At 39.7% G+C, this 22,804-nt stretch overlaps 2 protein-coding genes across 2 annotated transcripts in view; one reads left to right on the forward strand and one right to left on the reverse strand.

Annotated features, from left to right (window-relative positions):
- Nucleotides 1-269: 269 nt before the first annotated feature.
- stoml2 (stomatin (EPB72)-like 2) lies at nt 270-9,571 on the reverse strand. Its single transcript, XM_033646124.2, has 10 exons — nt 9,410-9,571; nt 6,635-6,787; nt 6,434-6,533; nt 6,289-6,347; nt 6,074-6,175; nt 3,921-4,055; nt 3,536-3,680; nt 1,930-2,009; nt 1,709-1,837; nt 270-1,626 (listed from the first exon to the last, which is right to left on the reverse strand). The coding sequence occupies exons 1-10, from the start codon at nt 9,449-9,451 to the stop codon at nt 1,525-1,527; spliced, it is 1,047 nt and encodes a 348-aa protein (XP_033502015.1). The 5' UTR covers nt 9,452-9,571; the 3' UTR covers nt 270-1,524.
- Nucleotides 9,572-12,214: 2,643 nt separating this feature from the next.
- unc13bb (unc-13 homolog Bb (C. elegans)) overlaps nt 12,215-22,804 on the forward strand; it is a 93,010-nt gene continuing 82,420 nt past the window's right edge. Inside the window, exon 1 of the mRNA XM_078161900.1 lies at nt 12,215-12,561. Within this exon, the coding sequence (XP_078018026.1) occupies nt 12,540-12,561 (22 nt within the window). The 5' untranslated portion in view covers nt 12,215-12,539. The remainder of the gene's footprint in view (nt 12,562-22,804) is intronic.

The following is a 22,804-nucleotide window of genomic DNA, read 5'->3' on the forward strand; positions in this document are numbered from 1 at the left end:
ATCGCCTGTTAAATGAATTGAATGTAAACTCTGTCCCAGCTCCATTATGGTATAATATGCCTTTTTTCTTCTTTCTTCATATGTGCTGCCAAAAAATCCTGGAACTTCAGAAATCTGTCAAATGATGGTGTGAAATCAAAAGCTGCTGGATTCTGTCACTTTGTTCCTCCCCGTCATGGATCACAGAATGAACCCTGGCACATTTGTACCATACGTCCATAATTCATTATCATAGTGGCACATTTTAAAATCTACTCATTGACACACAGACCTTGTTAACCAATGCATTTTTTATTATATTTCATTTTATGGTTTTTAACATCGCTGAACCTAAAAGTGACCCAAAAACATGAATGTCAGTTTTCACATTTATTTGTTTCTTCAACAGTTTGTTTTCCGAGAATCACATTTGAAGAAGTCCAGTTGTCTCTAATGAATTGTTCTACACATATCCTCCTCTAACAAACTGTATTTTCAACAAGTGCTTCACAATGTCCCATCCCACCACGTCATAACTTCAAAGTCTCGCCAAAATGGCACCTGCGCCAATTTCACGTTTGCATTATTCATCCTAAACCTGTGAGCAGCAGTGAAGCTGAGGAAATGACAACTTGCTGTGTTTGTGGAGAGCCATGAAACTGAATAAATATACTCCATAAGACATAAAGAAGAATATTGGTTCTTAGGGCCGACTTTGTGTACTAACTAGTTATCAAAAAGGATTTGTTTCTGAATAATAGCAGGGAAATAACTTTACTGAATACTTGTTTAGCTTTTTTCTCGGGGAGATAATGTTTTAATCTAACAAGGGCTAAATTGTGAATTAACTACACTTTGGGGAACTTTCCCTCAGTCAGAGGCATCAAACCAGACATCACATGTAGAAACTTAAATCTGCTGGTCCCAATGATGCTGACAAACAAGCCGTATCGAAGCAGATGGATCAAAACTGAAAACAAGCCCTGGAGAACAGGTTGCAAAAGGAGGAAACATTTAACCCAACTGTATCTATCACTTAAATTTGGAAATACAGCAAACTGAAAACTATCACGTCCAATTCTAGTAGGATTTATGCAACAATATTAACCACACCCAACAGATCTGATGCATGAAATAAACCAACAAATAATGACTTTATGCAAATAAATTGGATACTGCACAACACCCAGGCCTTACATCGTCATCCACTGGCCACTGTGGCTTATATACCCAAAACCCTGTCATCAATATCTCCATTTTATCAGCCCGCCAAAGAAAGCTGGTGTTATCTCCCAATCTGATAACTGAACGTAAAGAATAGTCAGTGATGATTAAAAATCTTCTTACAAAAGATGTCATTTTCCCAAGACTCCAAGACATCCAAAACGTTTGTAAAGTTGGTGTTTTCTCCTTCTGTCCTGGCTGTAGAAGGTGCGTGAACGTCACACGGTGACGCCTTGGAGCCCCGATAACTTAAACACAAGCTGCTCTCCCCTGGTTCGCTGTCGTTATTACTGCTTATGAGTTCATTCTGCGAGTCCTCTGCTACTGAGATGACTGGTTCTCATGGGCTTCGCTCTTCTCCTCCACCGCTTCTGGCGCTTTTTTTTGACTCGTCTTTGCCAACGTGCCGTAGATGGTCATAGCCTGAGTGTGGGAGGACAGTGTGAGAACCGTTATAGTCGTGATTGAAGACAAAAAAAATGCTTTCTCACCCTGCTGTACATACCTGTGTGACCATGCCGCTGATGTCGCCGGTGTTTGAGGGCAGGAGGATGGTGTTGGACTCTTTGGCGAGGTTGGAGAAAGCAGACACGTACTGCTCGGCCACGCTTAGCGAGGCTGCTGCGTCTCCATTCTGTTCAATGCACGAGAAAAATAATCCACATCAGCTTCCATAGATAAGACTGTGATCATGGGTGTCATTTAAGAACAGGAAGTACTCTTCACCTGCTGGGTCAGAGCCTCGGACAGCACCCGGATCGCCTTAGCTTTAGCCTCTGCTTTGGCTAACACGGCTTGGGCTTCACCTAGAGGAGGGAACACAGTAATGAGTCAGTGTTTTTAGCCTTAAAACTTCAGCTTAAAAAGATGTTTCTGAAGTGGGGTTGTATGAGGTAATTCCCCATAGTCAGTGTATCACCTACAGCAGATGTCAGTTGGCACGCCCCCAGTTTGGAGAAGCAGGCAGGAGTGCTGACACGGAAGCGAAGCAATGTACTGGGGTGGAGGGGTCAGCCACAAAACCAATACTTTAGCCATCTAAAATAAGTCTAGGGCTGTTCCCGACTCAGAATTATGTCAATTAAATCGAAGTTAGCAATTCAGTACGGACATTTGCCTATTTGTTCCTTTTTTCCACATAGAAACTGAGTTTTAACGGGTTTCCATTTAGGGTGTTTAGGGTGACAGTGACTTTCACGTAATAAAGTAAACCAGCCAAGTTAGCCCTCTGAGCTAATGTGTGCTAACTATGCTAACAACGATTTGGAAATGTGCAGCACCACTGTTTGCGGATACTAGATGTCAAACAAAACCCAGAGACTGTGTCGTATTAAGCTGCCATGAGCTGTAAATTCACCACTTCCAAGCAGAAGGCAGAAGATAACATAATCTCAGAGCTCTAATCTCCTCTTCCGAGCAGGTGTCCGTCTCACTCAGACTCACCCTGGGTCTGGGTCTGCAGCTGCCTGTACCGCAGAGCAGCTTAAACATGAGGAGCACTCACTCTGCAGCTAAATTAATTAAGAGAAAAAAAATATAATTTAAGAGGGTTGAGTGTCTTTGAAATTAGTAATGTGAGAACTAATGTTAAATACAGATGTGTTTCATTTTTGGGAGTTAAATTATGGAATGGGGTTAGTGATGAGTTGAAATTGTGTAGATCTCTGTTGAGTTTCAAAAAACACTGAAAGGTAAAATAATTAAGGATTACAATGTAAAATGATTGAATTGTGAAATGATTAAGAAGAAGAATTTAGAGTAAATTTTGTTGTGTTTTTTTCTTTGTATTACTGATATTCTGGGTTATCTTATGGATTGTACAGGATAGGCAAAAATAAGCCTCGGCTTCAGCCTATTCCTTTTTCGGTTGCAGAGCTTGTTAAATTTTGTTGTGAGAAAATGTGTAGTGCAAATATGTATGTAAATGTTTTGTCAGTTGATTGCACACAATTTAAGTATTGTATATTGTAACCGAAAGGTAACCGAAATAAACTATTCATTCTATTCTATTCTATTCTAAATCTGGGGACCGAAATGTGCCCAGAACAACAACGCAGACTGCTGGCAGGTTTCCGACTGATGATAAAGTCCCATGACGGGGAGCTGAAGCCATTATATAACTCTCCTCAAAGCCAGACTCCATTGCGTCCATGGTGGTACTTCTGTCTGCTTCTCCAAACCGGGTGCATGCCAACCTCTATCTACTGTAGGTAATATACTGACTGTGGAGTACCTTATACAACCTCACTTCAAAAGATCCACACTATCCCTTTGTCACATAAACAGCAGGGGAAACAAGCAAGCACCATCCCTTTGAGCACAGTGCACCCACCAGCCGCTTTATTGATCTGCTCTGCTTTTTGTCCCTCGGAGGCCAGGATCTGAGCTTGTTTACGACCCTCAGCAACATTAATGGCCGATTCCCTCGTCCCTTCGGACTCCAGCACTGTGGCTCTCTTCTTACGCTCAGCCTCCACCTACAGAGTGGAATGAAAACATAAAAAGAATGTATTCTACAGTTAATACGGCTCTCTAGCTTGCGCAGAATCTCACCAGTCAAATGCTGAATTTTATGACATCGTTACTACAGTTAAAACAAGACCTCCTGGGTCATCAGAAAACTACATGTTTGTGGCAGACTTGGAGGATTTAGAAAATTGCATTTGCTCCTTTAAAACATTCTTGGGTGTCTACAGTGATCATTGTATTGGCCCCACCTGCATCTGCATCGACTCTTTGACACGAGGTGGGACATGTATGTCTTTGATTTCATAGCGGAGGCAACGGATCCCCCACTCGTCTGAAGCTTGGTTGATGGAGTGGACGATGTTGGAATTGAGGGACTCCCTTTCCTTAAAAAATAAAAATAAAGAATAAAAATTAAAACATGTTTAAAGTTAACTTCAGTATATGTACCCTATTGTTCCATGTTTTTGTGTCCAAGTGACTGACGGAGACAACGTAAGTAGCTCTAGTCAAACCCACCGGACTCCATTTAAATTATCGACAATTCTATCAGAGTGGAACACACTTAATTTACAGTCAACAGAAACAAATTAAACCCCACAAAACCAGCCTTGGTTAAAGTTACCACTGTTCTAACAATCACCAACTTTAGTTTGATTGAAATAAACCCTTACTTTACCCAGTTTCATATTAAAATATGCAGGCTCTACACACACTAAAATTACTGTTTTTTTAAATGGAGTCTGGTGGGTTTGCTGAAAAGTGACTTCAAGGCTGTTTGTGGTTAAAGAAAAAGGACCTTACTCTTTCATAAAAAGATCTATCTTTGAAGGAATCCTCTCCAAAATAATAATAATAATAATAAATTTTATTTAAAGGTGCCTTTCTTGGCACTCAAGGACACCGTACAGATACACAAAATGACATTTAAAAGAGATTAAAAAGAAACAACAATAAATTAAAAAAAAAACAAAAAAACAAAAAAACAGAAAGTGACAGAGCAATTGGCATCAGATGGAATAGGCAGTTTTAAACAGATGTGTTTTGAGTTGTGATTTGAAATGGGGGAATGAATCGATGTTTCTGAGTTGGGGTGGTAATGAATTCCAGAGACGGGGAGCAGAGCGGCTGAATGCTCTGCTCCCCGTGGTGGTGAGGCAGGCGGAGGGGACAGACAGGTGTGTGGAGGAAGAGGATCTGAGGGAGCGGGAGGGAGTGGGAACATGGAGGAGGTTGGACAGTTATGGGGGGGCGAGGTTGTGGATGGCCTTGAATGTTAACAGGAAGACTTTAAATTGAATACAGAACTGAACCGGCAGCCAGTGGAGCTGTTGGACGACAGGAGTGATGTGGTAGATGGAGGGGGTTCGAGTAATGATACGGGTACGGGCAGCTGAGTTCTGGACCAGTTGAAGTTTATGGAGGGATTTGTGAGGGAGGCCGAAGAGGAGAGAGTTACAATAATCGAGACGGGAAATGACGAGGCTGTGGACAAGGATGGCGGCAGTGTGGGGGGTAAGTGAGGGGCGGAGACGATTGATGTTTCGTAGGTGGAAGTAGGCAGACCGGGTAATGTTATTGATGTGGGTGTGAAAGGATAGTGTGCTAGGGGGAGGGTGAAACGGAGGAGTTATAAATAGAGAGAGAAAAGCTGTCAGTTTTGGATAAAGTGGATTTGGTGCCAATGAGGAGAACCTTGGTTTTGTTACTGTTTAATTTGAGGAAGTCTAGGGTGAACCAGGTTTTTATTTCACTGATGCAATCAGTGAGGGAGGTGGGCAGGAGAGTGGACGAGGGTTTAGTGGTGAGGTAGAGCTGCGTGTCATCAGCGTAACAGTGGAAGTGAGTGTTAAATTTGCGGAAGATAATGCCGAGGGGAAGGAGGTAGGTGATGAAGAGAAGGGGCCCCAGGACAGAGCCCTGGGGCACACCTGAAGTGACGGAGGAAAGGATGGATTTAAAGGACTTGAGTTGAATGAACCGAGTGCGGCCAGAGAGGTAAGATGTGAACCAGTCTAACGGAGTGTGAGTGATGCCAATTGAGGATAGCCTGTTGAGCAGGGTGGTGTGACAGATGGTATCAAAGGCTGCACTCAGGTTGAGGAGGAAGAGGATGGTGAGGAGTCCAGAATCAGCTGCCATAAGGAGATCGTTGGTGATTTTGATGAGTGCTGTTTCAGTGCTATGGAGTGGGCGGAAACCGGACTGGAACTGTTCATACAGGTTATTGTGGGATAGGTGAGAATGGAGTTGGGAAGCGACTGTTTTTTCGAGGATTTTGGAGATGAAGGGTAGATTGTCAGACACACAACACAACAATCTGAGTCTGTCAGTAGCAAAAACGAGCATGTTTAATGGACCTAAACTGACACTACACAGATGTGGGATAGTAGTTTCTAATTACCCTGAACACTTTGTCCAGCGTGAGTTTGCCCAGCTCTGACCTCATGGTCGTCTGTGCCAACTGTGTGACGGCATATTCTGGATCCTCCACACCGTAACTGGCCTGGAGACAAAAGGAACAGGTCAAGAGATTAATAAATATGTTATTTGGTCAGCGTAAACAACACAAGGGAGAAGCCGATCGCTCCAGCATTTGAAGCAGCTCTTAAAGCATACCTTAAAAGGGTCTAGGATCCTTAGGTAAAGCACTCCATCAATCTGTAGCGTTACGTTGTCTGTAAAAACAACATAAGCTCATTTTAGAATACACTGTATGTTCATTAACTTATGTCATGAATGTGACACTTTGTTGGTCCCTCACCTAGAGTTACTGCAGACTGCTCCGGGACATCGATGACAATCTCTTTGAGACTCTGCACGTAGCGAATTCGGTCAAGTACAGGTATGAGGAAATTTAAACCCTAAAACAGAAACAAATACTTATTGAGCTTTTGGTTTTTATTTCACCCAGTAGTATTTGATGTTATTTAATCAGAAATTGTCTAAGAATTAGGATTAATACTGGCTCTAAGATGCGGTGGAAGCGACCCATCCTCTCCACCACCCAGGCTTCCTGCTGAGGCACAAACAGGACCACAGTGTTCATGGGCAGGCTGGATGCCCATCGCTGCTGAGCTGGTGTAACCCACAACCTCGGCGCAGCCCGCTGGGTTTGCTACGGAGACACACAGTTGAGAAAAAAGCTGTCATTTTCATTGTTCTATGTTGATGCATCAAATCAAAGTGAAAGTGGAAGTCAGACAGTGTGCAAAATGCCCCTAAAATTTTTCAACAGCCAAAGCTGATGCAACTGTTACTGGGGTATTCCATACAACACACCAACACCTCCCAGTTCAGGTCATGGACTTTATGGGGGAAAAAAATAATGTGAAAACTTTTAAATTCATAGGACCCTGCAGAATCCTATAGCTCTACTCCAAATCCTATCTTACTTACGATTTTTTTTATTTGGCCCTCAGAGCTTAATACATCATTTTTGTGATCATATTCAAAGCCTCACTAATTGCTTATTTTTCACTGAACTGGGTTGAAATTTGTACCAAACATCCACGAAACCCTAAGGATAGTTTACAATATGTATTCATGTTAACAGTTGTTGCCAGATGTTTTACAGTAATCTTTTTTTCACTTGAATGACCAATATTCAAATTTCAAAAATGACTATATCCAATAGTTTTTATTTTCTTGCAGCCAAATTTTTATTCTATATAGTATTCATATAGTTCTACAACATTTAGAAGATATTTGAGCCTGCATAAAAATAATAAGTGCCACAGATCTTGCCAAAATTTGCCTCCAAGAACACTGTGATCATCTGCTGCTGGTTTACTGGAGGTTCCCAGTAACAGACGGAAAAAGATCAGGGATGCAGCCTTTGTCAGTTAAAAGCTATGGAACACACTACCTATAGAAATCAGGGAAGCTAGCTCGCTAAATATTTTTAAAAGAAAGATAAAAACATGTCGGCTCACTTTAGCCTTCATCTAGCTCGTGATACAGGTCTGAAACTCATTCTGCAACTCTTTTAAAATCTTACTTGAACTGATGATGCAACATCTCAAACTTGAGAAAATAACACTGACATTAAATGCCTCTTCTGATATATTTATGAGAATTTAGAATCCATTCTTGGAATTTGGGCTGCAACAATTAGTCGACTAATCGACTATTTAAATAATCGGTGACTATTTTAGTAGTCGACTAATCGGTTGGAGTCATATTTTATAGAAAAGTACTATAAAAGTACCCCATAATACTCTTATTGCAGCTTCTTACATTCATATACTGGCAACTTTACACACTCTCCCATGACGGTGAACTAAAACCCTTTGGTGTGAGTACGGAACAAGACATTAGATGACATAGATTTTGGGGTTTGAGAGAGACAGACCGATATTTAACAACATTTTAACACATTTTTCAATAAAATGATTAGTCGACTAATCGAAGAAATAATCGACAGATTAGTCGACAATGAAAATAATCGTTAGTTGCAGCCCTACTTGGAATACATAAAAGCCAGACTCTAAACCCCCACTTTCTTGATAACTCCTTGTGAACTCCTCGTGTTGTTTATTTATTTATTACATCTTGTAGCCTATCACAATAGGATGGACCCTGATTAGCCCTTCATCCTCTGCCTGCAACTGCCTGTTCTTTTGAAGCTTCTGTGCATGTTTAGTTACCTGTAGATATGTGCACATGTGCATATGTATACCCCTTGTTTTCCTTTCTTTTTCATAATGCTGTAAAGCAGTTTATATGTTGTTTAAAAACTAATAAAAATGTTAAAAATGCTTGCTTGATTTTATGATTTATAGTTGAACAATTCCATGATTCTATGATGATTTCTGTTTATGTTCATTCTGTCTATTTTCATGTGAAGCACTCAGGGATTATACTGCCTTTACTGTAAAGCAATTTGAGCTGCATTTCTTGTATGAAAGGTGCTATATAAATAAAGTTTGTTATTATTATTATTATTTTTTTTAAATATGGCTTAAGACTTAAAAAAACACTTTTTAATATATTTTTGACTGATTTTTTTTGAAGGATTATTTTAATTTCTTTGGGACTTTTTTATTACAGATAAATATAAAAATATGTTATAAATAAATATGTTATTTTACTCCAATATTTCTTTTTTAGTAGCTACATTTTCATACTTTTTACTGCAATGCATGCATCGTTACATTAAGTAGTTTTATTTCATGGATAGATGTTTATACTATGCTGATTTAAGAGTTTTATATCTGTTAAATAACTACTGAGCTTGTTTTTATATTGGGCTCAGGAAGTGTGCAAGTTACAGCTTTTAATGGCTTGGCTTGTTTTATACTGGGTGATAATCTGGACTACAAGATTATTAAAATAACAGAGCCCATTTCAAATTTGCTGATTTATATAAAATATTTTTTCTGTTTAAACATTGTGCCCTTTTAAAATACAGTATGTTTGTATCCTTAAATGTCTGACATCATGTATTATGTCTAAGTAGACAGTATGGAGGTGTAACATGTCATAATAGTGAGCTTACTTACATAACTTATGCTGAATGAATGGTTAGCATGTTAGCAAGCTACAACTAGCTAATAAAGGTGCCTCTCATGTTAACTTATTACGGACTCATTTGAACATTTATCCGGCCGAAGAGTGACATTTCGTGGATTATTAACACCCTGCTGCACCCTAAATGACACCCACTTCATCAACGGCTGTGAAACAACTCTTGAGCTCGAGCTAACAAACCGGATGTGATGATAAAGCTTTAGTTTACCTGCAGCAGAGCTCCTCCGGTCCGACACAGCGTGCGAAACATCCTTTACTGTAAATTTAGTCCAGCAGTAGTGTGGAGAAGGTTCAGTTTTGTAAAGTGGAGTCTACACAGACTCTGTAGTCATGTGTGTGACCCCTTACCGATCAGGAAATGAAAGTTACATCAGTGGTGCAACGGTAAAAGCTTCCGACGGTGCGGGATGCGAGAACTGAGCGGCTAATGGTTCCGCTAGCTATATAATGTTATATACAGGTATTACTATCACTGTTTAGTCGTATAAGGTAATTTATTTCACGTTATGAGGTCACTGTTTTGTTTCCCAGTACAGTACCGCAAAGATACCCCGTATTTACAAAACTGAATTATTAATAAAGTATATTTTATTTCTCCTTTCCCCCAAAGTGGCCCTGCAGTGTTACTTGTTCCCATAGTTTCTTCTTCTGTGCTTACATTTAAGGTTTAAGTAGCAGTAGGAACAATTAAGCGTCTTATTGGCTAGAAATTAACGTTTCACATTTGCTAATTAATGATCAATTGTATAGCCTTTAAAAAATACTCTGTATTTTTAAGGACTTTCATGCATTTTTCTTCTCCACTCTCCACTACTGTATTTGTCCAAAGAGTATCTTGATATTCTGCACTTAAATCACTTTGAAATACCTACTTTTATTTAAGTATGTTATGTCTCCAGTCCCTGTTTTATGATTCAATAATACAAGTACTTCAAGTACTTCAGGACCCAATGCAATGACTTACCAAATACACAGGGGGGTGCTGTTGGCTTTGTCTTCACACTGCTACAGTTGTGTGTTGCAGGCCATACTCAGATTTACAATTTAACTAAATAACTTTGGCTATTTCAAGTCGCTAAAATATATGGAAATAAAGTGAATTGTAACCTAATGTTAAAAACTGTATACATCTGTATCTAGGGCCTTGCTCTTTTAAAATATCTTGCCTTGCTCTCCTGTGCTCCTTTTTTATATACCTGATTGTTTCTCCTTTTTTGTTGTCTTTTTTGTTTGAGTTTGTGCTGCAGCATGACTTTGACCATCACTGTTAAGTTCTTTTATCCTTGAACTTGTATTCCCCGACTTGTTCTGTACATTCTTCTTGTGATAAATAAAGAGAAAAAAGAATTTTTTGGGGGATTCATTGGTTTATGTCATGACTTTTAAACAGGCGACTTTGAATGAGGCACATATTTTTATTTTAATTTAATTTAATTTAATTTAATTTAATTTAATTTAATTCATTTTATTTTATTTTATTATTTTATTTTATGTTAACTGGCTCTTTTTGTGAACGTCTTTGTGATGAAGGGATAAACTTGACTTGACACTTAAAAAGAAGTGTAATAGTGTGCAGCCACACTAAGCAACTTAACTTAGACACAGAAAAGGTTACAGTAGTGCGACAGATAATATACTGGAATAAGACAAACTATGTGGGAATAATGCACTGACAACATACATTTGAGAGTAAAAATAGCCATAAAATGAGAAATAAAAGAGATCTGAGAAATTAACAAATTAATGCTCTTGTGTGTTTCAAATAGGAAAAGTCAAAGGCAGTACACTTGTAATTTTCACTCTGTGTTAATTTGACTAAAAAAGCAAACTATAAAAGCATATAGAAGACTAATTATGAAGCTACAAGGGTAAAATGTAAATATAAAACAATACAGCTGTCTTTAAAAAAAGTCATAAAACAGCTAAAATAATCACTCTTATAAAGAGCTACATTTTTTTAATCATTCTTTATTCAAGTAACACACTGTAAAAATGACTCAGTATACAGTTGAGAGTATACAAACACAACAATAACAGAGAGCCAAAGATATTATAAGACATACAGATGCAAAGTGTCTCAGTAGTCTGTTTGTTGGTCGAATCAAAAAGCAGTTTCATGTAGTGTTCAACATCCTTCAGAGAAACACCAATATAAGGTTTATTATTGCTAAACTTACATTTACGGAAAATACTTCGCCAGATTCATTACCCAGTTAATTATTTAAAAAAAGTAAAGTCAGTAGAGTTATGGTTCATGATAAATCTGCAAAAGTCTTTCCAGAATGTCTTGGTGTGAGAATAATGCGAGTAGTTTTTATTGAACACCATTCAAGTACAAACTTTAAGGCATATTTCAATACTTGAAGAATTAACTGTGTCGATACAGTTGTTTACAATACAATATACATAACACAAATCAAAACACAATCTTCAAATACAGAGTTCTTACATTAACATTTCTTTTCTCCTTTATAATTACAACAGCTTTAATCAACATCACTTTTAAAGGGTGTATCAATATATCCAAAATTCCTGTACAGGCTCAGACTGGAAGAAAATCTCAATTTCAAATATTAAATGTCACTTTTTGGGCTTTTGGTAGGACTGGATAGGATAAATATTGTTTCCTTAATTTCTTCACTGTATTGTTATTAAAAAATATTTTATTTTCAGCTGGTTTGGATAATAACAGCTTCCAATAAAGGAGAATTTACTGGTGGAAATCTGATAGTTTTACACGCAGAGAGAGCAGTTTGTGTTAATGTCTTTTTTATATTTCTGCATATTTATGAATCATTTGAAGGACACCTGCTTAATATTAATCACAGTTAAGTATTTAAAAGGAAACATGCATTAACTCTTCAATATAAGTCATTTCCAAACTGATTTGCATAGCTACAGGTGTTTTATCTGCTCTGAATCTGTGTGCGTCACCTGTTTCCTCCTCTAACCTGTTCCCCTCTGCTATTGGTCACATGTATTTTAACAAGCCCCGCCCCCCAGCATAGTCCTGCCTTCTCATTGGCGGCCTCAGACGCCAGTAACAGGTGCCTCGGCCCCGCCCTCCTCTCCTCTCTCAGTGCCCTCAGGTTGTTCTTCAGTCTGAAAACCTGCGATGAGAGTTTTAATAATGGCGAGGCCGTGGCGGGGGGCTGCAGCTCTCTGCTCGAGTCCAGACTCGGGGAACCACCTGTGAACATCGACTCGGAGCTCGCCAGCGGTTTGAGAAGTGATTTAACGGGTACAATGATCCGGTGACACAGGACAGAGTAAATCTCCGCTGAGAGCTGCTCTTACAAACTGTGTCAAAGTGCTGGACCGTCGCTGGAAGCTTTGCCATGTCGTTACTGTGTGTCAGAGGTGAGTCTCACTTCTAGTTTCATTTCTTTACTCGGTTAGAAACTATGTTACGAGTTAGTTTGACACGTTAAACCCGAGTTTGTTGACTTCAATCTGATAATGTCAATGAAATCCTACTGAACAGGTTCTCTGGCAGGAGGCATCCCCCCTCAGGGAGGAGAGAAGTGGCGACTACATTTGTCCTGTCGTGATTTAACCTATCACATCTTTATTTTTTTAAAAAAACCCATACTTTTCATAATTACAATGAAAACAATAATTATATTTGAGATGTTTTTAAAGCCAGAATAGTGTGTGTTATCTCTGTGTAATTGGAGCCCTCCACCATCTCGGTTTCCAGCTGTTGTAGCCCAACATAATCTGTGGTGTGTTGACTTTCAGATATGACAACAACAAAAAAAAAAGAATAAATAAAAATAGATTAAAGTAAAATCAAATAAGTAAATAAAAATAAATAAATTTAAAAAAAGAAATAAAATAAAAGCCATGTAGCCATGGATATAATTTTTCGTTAATCCCACTTTAAAATAAATTATAAGTTGGAAAACAAACATTTATTTGAATTGGACTTAAACTTTAACCAAGTCACATCCTTTCCTTGTTTTTTGGTTTCATCATAAATGTTATAATTATTTTTTTTGTGTTGCATTTTATGCATGAATCGTGCTAAATACAAAATGTTTAATTATTATTATACAGTGATGTTAATGACACCAATGTTTCAAGGCTTTCTGATGGGTACTTCAGTTTCACTGACACTAATTTTACTGATGAATATGATAATAATAGTTTGACGTCTTTCCAGAAAACTGATACCACTTGACATTTTTTATTTTTCAGCAGTCCATATTAGTTGTTTATTCTATAAGTTATGTCCCACCCTGCCTAAAAATGTACAAAAAAATAACATTTTTTGGGGTCAAAATGATGGTAATAATATAAAAATTAACTTTTTGTGTATAGCACCTTTCCAAACAGGGGTGTCAAACATGCGGCCCGGGGGCCAGAACTGGCCCGCCAAAGGGTCCAATCTGGCCCCCTGGATGACCCTGCACACTAACATAATGTGTGGTGTATTCACTTTCAGATATGATCAAAAAATAAATAACTAAAGAAAGAAAGAAAGAAAGAAAGAAAGACAGAAAGAGATAAAAAAATAAACATAGTAGCTATAAGTATAATCTATTATTAATCGCACCTCAAAATAAATCATAAATTGGAAGACAAACATTTATTTGAATTGGACTTCAATTATGATTAAATCATCTTTCCTTGTTTTATAGTTTTATCGTAAATGTTATTATTATTGTCATTGTGTTGCTTTTTTTGTGCTACATGCATAATGTTTGATTATTATATTATAGTGGTACTAATGACACTAAGGGTTACTCTACCTCTGATGGGTACTTTAATTAATCTAAAGATTTTACTGATGAATATGATACTACCAGAAGCGGACTGATGTTTTTCCAGAAAACTGATTTTTTTATTATTATTAGTGGTCCATATTAGGTGTTTATTCTATGTGTTATCTCTGCCCCAGCCCCAAAAATGTACAAAAAAATACAATTTTTTAGGGTCAAAATGATAGTAATAATATTAAAATTGACTTTTGTGTGTAGCACCTTTAAAACAGGGGTGTCAAACATACGTCCTCGGGGCCAGAACCGCCCCACCAAAGGGTCCAGTATGACCCACTGGATGACCTTGCACACCTAATAGTGATGCGCTTGTGAAGGCTGAGAGGTGCCAGGTTTCAGGAGCAAGTTAAACATGTACAATGTTGCTTCAGAGGCTTTTCCACCCCGACCATAATACAGTTCTTTTCTTTCACTTGAATTGGTGTGTTGATGTCAGGATTACAACACAGGAGTGGAAATGTATGAAAAAATGCACATGTAATGACAGTGAGTAGTCGACTGACTGAATGTGGAAAAACTGAGACTTTCAATGTCGTCCTTTGAACAAAAAAAAAAAAGGTTCCACCTGCGATCAAATCAGACTGTATGTGGCCTGTGAACTAAAATTAATTTGACAAGTTTAAAGTCTTCTTGACGTGGACACGTTTCCAGGCGGAAACAAGACTAAAGCAAATGAAGCTGGGGTGTGATAACACCAAAAAGAAGCTGGCCACTCCTGCTGCTTGCTGTAGCATCAGCAAAGCACATTATGCAATATGCTGTTCTGTGTCATCAAGACCAAAGCCCAGCAATTTGGTACAGTGCTGCCAGGATGAGAGGGAAGGACAGTAAATCATGGCATAAGCTCAAAACAGAGCTGCAGACTTATTTCGTTTAAAGCACATCTGTAATGATGATGCTCCCCCTCCTCAAAGAAAAATACATTTAATATGATTTTGTTCTTCATAAAGTTTATCAGAAAGTGTAATTTTTTTGTCATTAAATAAATGGCTTTAATTATAAGTAAACATTTTACTCATGTCTTTTCCTCTGCATGTGTCAAATAGACGGCATCTTTTAAAAAAATTATATGTGGAATATCATCGAGCATTTAGTTCAAAAAGTGTAGCCACAAGCTGGACTCAAGTCAGTATTATGTCAGGGATAAATAGTTCACTTTCACTCCCTATCCTGAACATTTCTGACGACCCCGTGCGTGGCAGACTGAGGCTTTGTATATAAATCCCCTGTCTGGTCCTGTTCTGTCTAATTATCCTCATTTGGGTGCAGACAGCTCCATATTGTGGCTATAAGTAGCTCCTATTATGCATCTTGTGCCTGGCGTGTATGAGTGAATCACTGACAGTATTGTGTCCCTCCTTCCCATCTTTTGATTCTGAATGTTGGACTCCAGGCCTCATACACACCTAAATCTCATCAAATATCCCTCAGATACCTCCACTCATGCATGTTTACACAATCAGCAAACACCTTCTGTCATGATCTTAAGTGTCTCTAATGCCTGTGCAAATGTTCCCCACGTCACTCTCAAGATATACAGACAAGCAGAGCAGGAAGTAGCATGAACTTATCAGTCAGTGGGTTTCTCACACACCAGCAGCTGATTGTCACTGATTGGGCTGTGTGTGTTTTAATTTTTCTACCTTTTCACAACTTTTCAACATGCTGCCGAAGTTGATGCGCCAAAAAACTGCAGTTCTGTTAGTGGCCACTTGAGGCTGGCTCCAAAAGCGAGGCAATCCCCATAGGCACCCGTGTGAAAATCTCCAACTTTGCCACAGAAATAAACATGTTTGCGGCCTCTCTTATGTCCCCCCTTCTGACAACTTTGTAAATAACTCAGCCATTTATAATTTATTAAGACCTGATGTGACACATTATTAAGGGTATGGTGACAGGTTGTCTGCGAGGTGTCGCCACATTCTATAGCCCCTTTCACACTGCATGTTCAGGGCGGGAATATTGCGTCAGTATGCCACCTTGCTGTTCTGTATAACGTATGATTGCTGAATGGGGAGAAAGAGTGGCCTTTATTCTGCCCTGGAGGTAGTAACAGCGCTGAAACGGTGTCTGTATAAACAGGACAGCTTGGCAAGACAGGGTGTGACATTTTGACGACGTGTTATGTGTGTAATCCACTGCAGGAGATTTAAAAAGTAGCTGTTAGCAGTTAGCGGCTATCTCAAAAAAGAAGAACAGCGGCTGCAAATTGGGAAAACAAGTTGATATAGGAGCTTCTTATCCTCTTAGCAGAGGACTAGATTAGCTGCCATATTAAATTATTGTTATTGCCACGTTATGCCATTGGTTTTGTTTATAAAGCGCTGCCGTCATGTGTGTTTCATCTCATACTAGAGGCTGGTGCTGTTGAGTTACACTTCTTTTGATTGCAGAATACCGGAACGCAGTGTATAATCACACTGGAGCGGTATGATGCCACTGTTGTTTGGTTCTGTGTGTACAAAGCAAAGGAGGTTATGCCTCCTCTGTAGTAGGGCTGCAACTAACGATTATTTTCATTGTCTAATTATTTATCAATATGGATAGTGTGTTCACATGAGTTGTGGTAAACTTCTCTCCCTCGTACCAGCGTCCAGATCTCCCAGCTCATCTCTCAGTTTTGAGTTGGCTCCAGGGCTGTTGCTTGAACTACAGATTGTACTTCCACATTTTCCTATTCCCCATCACCCATGCTGCCACCATAGACACAAAGAGAAGTGGATCAAGAGAGAAAGCCGCCGTTCTTTCTCTTAAATTCAGACTGAACATGGATCAAAAGGCAAAACTAGACAGTGCTGATTAAATACAAACCAAGATTATCTTGCCGTATGGGCTATATCCAACCTAAAATGTCTTCAGAAACATATTTTAGTGCCCTGTTTGGCTGTAATAAGAGAGTTGGCAAACAGGAAGTGGGCACCATACTGTTTCTTGCATAGTGATAGTGGAGACTTAAAAAAACTGAGATCCAACCTTAAAATGAAGGAGTGATGATCAGTTATGAACAAAGATCGCATAATGTCACCCATCAGCGGGAGCATTTATTGGTGCGGTGCTGTGCAGTGCATTCTGGTAGTTGTAGATTTTCTACCTCTTGAGCAAAAGCAAATGCCATAGCCATTTTTCTCTGTTTTCTCTGGTCATGTAGCACCAATTTGAATAAGTTTTTGCATGTCTCTTCTGCATAGACAGCCTAGTTTCATGTAAAGACCATCTTTCCAGTGGTGTAATATGAAGGATAGGCAATTTCAGATCATCCTGGTTTCACTATCTCATCACAAAAAGTAAAAGTGAGTATCAGTGGCATCTTTGAGCAGGAAACACAACAATGTTTTAATGTTTGGGGATCATAAAATCCAAAAGAAAATCACTTTTGACTTGTCTGCTCCTTTAAAAAAAGTAAAAAAATCAAAGTATTTGTCTTTAAAACCTGTAAACAAAGAGCCTCAGAAGGGATTCAGGCATCGATACACCAAGCTGAGCAAAAGAAAGCCTCCTGGCAGGGAAAAGGTCACCAAGAGGCGAGTCTGTTTGGCTTCACTTACTTTCGAAAGTTCAGCTGAATGGCTCTGGCAATCAAGAGTTATTGTACCAAGTGGGGCCTTTCACTGCAGAGCTTTCATACTGTCCATTTATTGATCACTGTTATAGCAAATGTAGGCTGGTAGGAGTTATGCAGAGCATTGATAACAGAGAAAAGGCTGCTTGGGCAGGGGTTTGTGTGATTAGCTGATGTTGTGACTCATCCCCTGATAGCACAGCTTGACAATGTTGCGTATTTATTGGGAGTCGAGATGCCTCATCTCCATGGCGATGTCTTTGCACAACAGATAAGTGGTTGCCCTTACAAGTGGAAATGTGGGGGAGACTCCTGCTGTGGATCAGAGCAGGGCTGAGTGGACGCATGGCTCACATGGACCCCATGATGCTGCAGAATTAGAGGTGTACAGATTCAGACACGTGATCGTTTTAGTGACAGGATACTTGGTAATGTCTGACACTAGGGAGTGGTTATTGGTACAGAGTACAAACAGAGGAGGAGTGTGGAAGGCTAAGAGCTCATACACAGGATGGCAGCACTTGTGGTAAAGTTTGGTCTTAGTCTTAAGGACTCATATGGTCTTCTGCATGTTTTTGAGGGAAGTTGTTGTGGACTGAGCTGATGTCAGTATTTCATTTGTTGTCCATCTCCAAGTGTGTCATAAAGTGCCTTGATTAAGGTAGCTAAAAGATGATCATCTGCTCAGACTGGACAACGTCCTGAGGGTTGATAGTGGAATATTGGTGTGTGACGCTTGACTAAAAAATCCATTCTTACTCCTGACTTGACTAGTTTTGGATGTTCAGGGACAACCGTGTAAATTTGCGCTCATTATATGCCTTGTGCTTTCTCAAAATACACTCCTGTTTTCACAGGAAATGTGCGGTTTCTGCTTGTGAAATGTATACAATCTCTTTTTAAAATTAAAGTATAACGTAGGTTAATAAAAACATGATTTTTAGGTTTACTTCCTTAGGTTTCGGCAACAGAAGCACGTGATAAGGGCTTGAAAAAACATCACGGTTTAGTTTTAATTTAGTGTTGTTAACGTAATGTAATGTCAGGTGACATACGTTCCATAGGTCACGCGATGTACGTCACTTGCATAGAAAGCTACACATACTAGCACTCTATGTTGCCATTTAAATAACTCTGTTGACTTTTGGTTCACACTGGACACGAACAGTCTGGAGTTTGTTTGACGCCCAATGCCCCTCCCACCTTATATTGACTTTCTTGCTCTTCGTACTAGGGCAGTTGCTCGGAGCCTAAAAACAAATGCAGCCGCCTGGTGTGTCTCGTACCACTGCTAAAGAGTGCCTTGCTGCACCGGTATTAGATGCTGAGGGCTGCAAGCCAAGCGTTGGTATTTGACAAGTTGGGAGTGAGACCGCATTCGACCAAGCTGTGCCACAGGGTGTTAAGGCCCTGACACACCAAGCTGACAGCTGGCCGTCAGTCAAAGTTAGGCCATTGGTGAGCTTCTATTGCCCTAGTTGGTACAGTGTGTCCCACACCATTGGCCCTCGGCGGCGCTTTGGCCAGTTCAGCATGTTGACTCGGCACAGTGGAGCCCTTGAGCGAATGCAATCACTGTGATTGGCAGTTCGGCTCAGCACATGAGAAAAGAAACGGAAGTGAGGAATGTAAACAAAGAGCTAAAGTTCAGAGGGAATGATGTCGAAACAAACTTGTTAAATGAAGTAAGATTGTTTTTCTTTATCCACTTTTTTGCTCTTTTGCAGAAATGTTTAGTGATAGTTTGTGTTATTGTTCACTGGTGCATGGTCAATATGCTCTCTTCTTTTAACTTTGGGTTTTGTTGTTAATGTGCTAACTGGCTAACTAGCGTCAAGACGGTCTTCTGGTTTCACTTTTTGAATGACGATAACAGATGACTGCCGTCTGCCGTCATGGAGGGGTATGTTGTCTCATGCAGGCGCAGAACATATGTGCTTGTTGGCCGTCGGTTTGGTGTGCAACTTTTTGGCAAAGACAGGGTGACGTGAGCCGACGCAGCAGGGGCCTCTCGTCGCTGCTAATTCTCCGACGTCAGTTTGTTGTCTGGGCCTTAGGGATTTGGGACATTTGAGCAATTAAAGCAGTTAGATTTTCTAAATATCTGGTAAATGCATTGCAGTACATTACAAGAGTGTTTCTCAAAGTCGGTGCAAGTAATGCATTGGACTGATTTTTGGACAAAAGCAGCAAATGAGATGTCATTGCTTGGAGCCCTATGCTTTCTACATTGCTCCTGCGGACTTATTGCGTGCTGAACTGTGTCCACACAGGATATTGAGCTTGTCTCATGCATCATCACGCCTATTGTATGCTGATTTTCATATTTCAATATTAGTTTTACTCCTCATTTGAAAACAGTGATGTAGCAGTTCTTTGTCATGGCACACACTCCAGTCTTTCAAGTGTCCAAGCCACGGATTAGGAGCACACTAGTTATCACAACAGCAGCACTGTTTGCTCAGAGCCTGCCTGTTTGTCTTTGACTCTGCAGCTGACTGAGTTAGGTGGGGAGTTACTACAACAGAATAATTCAATAAAAGGATGAGAAACAGAGGCTGTGCAGGACTAAAAGTGACAGAACCGCAGGCAGAGTGAGTGCAGCGAGCAGCAGAGTAGTGGAATTATGGGAGAAAGAGGCAGAGAGAGCGCTTAGAGATTGTGGGAGTAATCCCCTGGCCATCTGTTGCTCTCTCTCCCTCTCTCTGTCTCCCTCTCACACTGGCCCCACCTGATCAGATCCAACTGCCAGCACAAAGAGGAAGTACACCACTGCCTGCAACAGGAGTAGATCCCGGTGTCACTTCCTGTTCCCACTTTTCCTGCTTTCTGCCTTTCACTGATGACGTCCTTTTATTTGGAACAGCCAAATTCAGTATCTTTACTACACTGTGGTCAAATTGTGCAATATGAGCTTTTAAGACAAACAATCAAAGTTGACCTTTTTGTAATACTCCCGTGTGGTTGCGAAATGCCATTATCTTTGTGGCTCCACAGTAAGTTTTATCCAAAAGGCCTTTTACACAGTGGACATTTTGACTTGTCACAGGAGGATAGCACAGATCTTAATTAAGTTTCTCAGTCATGGCAGTGACCTGGAGTTGTCTTGCTTTAATCCAAATCAGGGACTAATTTTGTTACAAAGTTGTATAACGAGGTGCGGCTCCAACTAGAAAACAATGTTTTGATGCATTGGATGTGCTGAATGTGCATATTAAGGCAGTGCAGGAGAAGGTGCACATTAATAATCCTCCAGGACTGTAACATGCTCATGTTTAACCCAAACAATGTGTCATGTGACTGCAGTTGGTTCAGATCCAGGTCGGAACACGTTCTCACCACAAACGAACTGCACCTGAGTTCGTTTGTAACCAGACTGAGACCACCTCTTCAAGAAGGTCTCGGTGTGGTTGTTTTGTTGCACACCTGAGTGTGATTGCTGTGTTCACACCTGCCCAAACAAACCGCACTGAAAGGGCAAACGAACTTGAGTTAGAGTGAACCGAACCAAACAGCCACCAAATTCCATTTATATAATCGGTAATTTTACTATCATAAAACACACTTAATTCAAAGTCGACGGAAACAACATCAAACTCACAAAAGCGGACTTGGGTTGTCTTGCAACTGCTCAAACATTTCTTAACTCTGGTTTGGTTGAAATAAACCCCTATTTTCAGCAGTTAGATGTGAATCTATGCAGGCTCTGTACACCCTAAAATGACTGTTTTTTTTAAATGGAGTCTGGTGGGTTTTTTAATAGAGATTTTAGGGCTGTTTCTGGTTGAACAAAAAAGATCTTACTCTTTAACGAAAAGGTCTCTCTGTTGGGATCCTTTCTTGTCAGACACTTATCATAACAATCTGAACCTGTCAGTGACAACAGTAGCTTATTAGTTGATGTAAATTGACAGTGCGTCGCTCAGTATTGGACCAATTTAAAATAAAATTTGTTCCCTTACACACTTAGACACGAAAACATAGGAAAATAGGGTCCAGGTTAACAAATACTGACGTTACTCTTAAATCATGTGTGCTTTCCTTCTGTGACATGTTAAAATGTCTTTAGTGGAGGCTTACGAAGCGAGTTTTTTTGCCCGTATAGGTTTTTTGTTTTTGTTTTAAGGGCTATTTATGACTTTATGTCACTCACTGCATGTCTAAAGCTGAACCACCAAGGAGTGCCCCAAAGTCAACTGACCAAAACCTGTGCCTAATTAAATATATTTGAATCAAGTTGCAGGCATGTTCAGAAGAAAAGAAGCAATAGGACGATAAGGTAACTGTTCAACTAGCCCTGCCAAACAGTGAGCTAAATGGCCTCTAAAGCCACGGAGGGCCCAGGACAGAAGATGATAAGCATCAGTTTCCATCATAATGGCCCCCTGGTTTATTGCCCTCTGCTCTGTGTACCACAACCTGAAATAACATCATGTAATTTAGGACATAAGGCCACTGTGCCAGCTCATTTGCCCTAGTGACAAAGAGTTGAACACATGGCTGAAAAGCGTTAGTGGAAAGGCAAAAAAAAAAAAAAGAAAAATTCACGCTGCTGGTTTCTCTCCACATTTCCACTGCTCCCTTTCTGCTTCACACAGAGGTATGTACAAGACAGGAAACACTTCGGAGGAAGTGGCAAGCTAGGGTTTTTCTTTTTCCCCTCGTTTGTGATAACGAAGTTCCTTTTATTCCCACCGGTATCCTAAAAGACAACACTGGAAAAAACCCAGAGTTGTAGTCCTTAATTTTTGTGGCTAAAAGTGTACCATTGGGGAATCACTGTTGTGTGTTGTGGTTTTATTCATATAATCAAGACGGATGTTATAGACAGAATGGAAAACAAATAAATACGTCTCTCTCCTACATAGTCGTTTTAATGTGCACAGAGAGAAGACAAGGGCTGTTACATGAAAATATGAAAGCTTCATTTGTGCTCGTATCATCCCGTCCTGCCCATCTGCCATCTCAGGCTCCAAAGCTTTAGTAGTTTATATGCCTGAACACATAACCCTGCCACAGCAATCACAATTAATCCCCTGCAAAGCGCTTCACAATCCCATAAACGTTATTGTATGGATGCATCAAGGGGCTAAAGATTCTAAGTCTAAAAATAAACCAAAATACACCAGCATATTTACCCGTGAAATATTTTTTTGACGTTTTGAAATCTCTGCTGTTTCCAGACTTTTTACTTTTTTTTGTTATCCTAATACCCATCTGCCCTGGCCCACTTTTGCCATTGTTTTTTGTGTGTTGTTTACCA

The sequence above is a fragment of the Epinephelus lanceolatus genome, chromosome 19 (genome assembly GCF_041903045.1).
Source record: "Epinephelus lanceolatus isolate andai-2023 chromosome 19, ASM4190304v1, whole genome shotgun sequence".
Taxonomy (NCBI): domain Eukaryota; kingdom Metazoa; phylum Chordata; class Actinopteri; order Perciformes; family Serranidae; genus Epinephelus; species Epinephelus lanceolatus.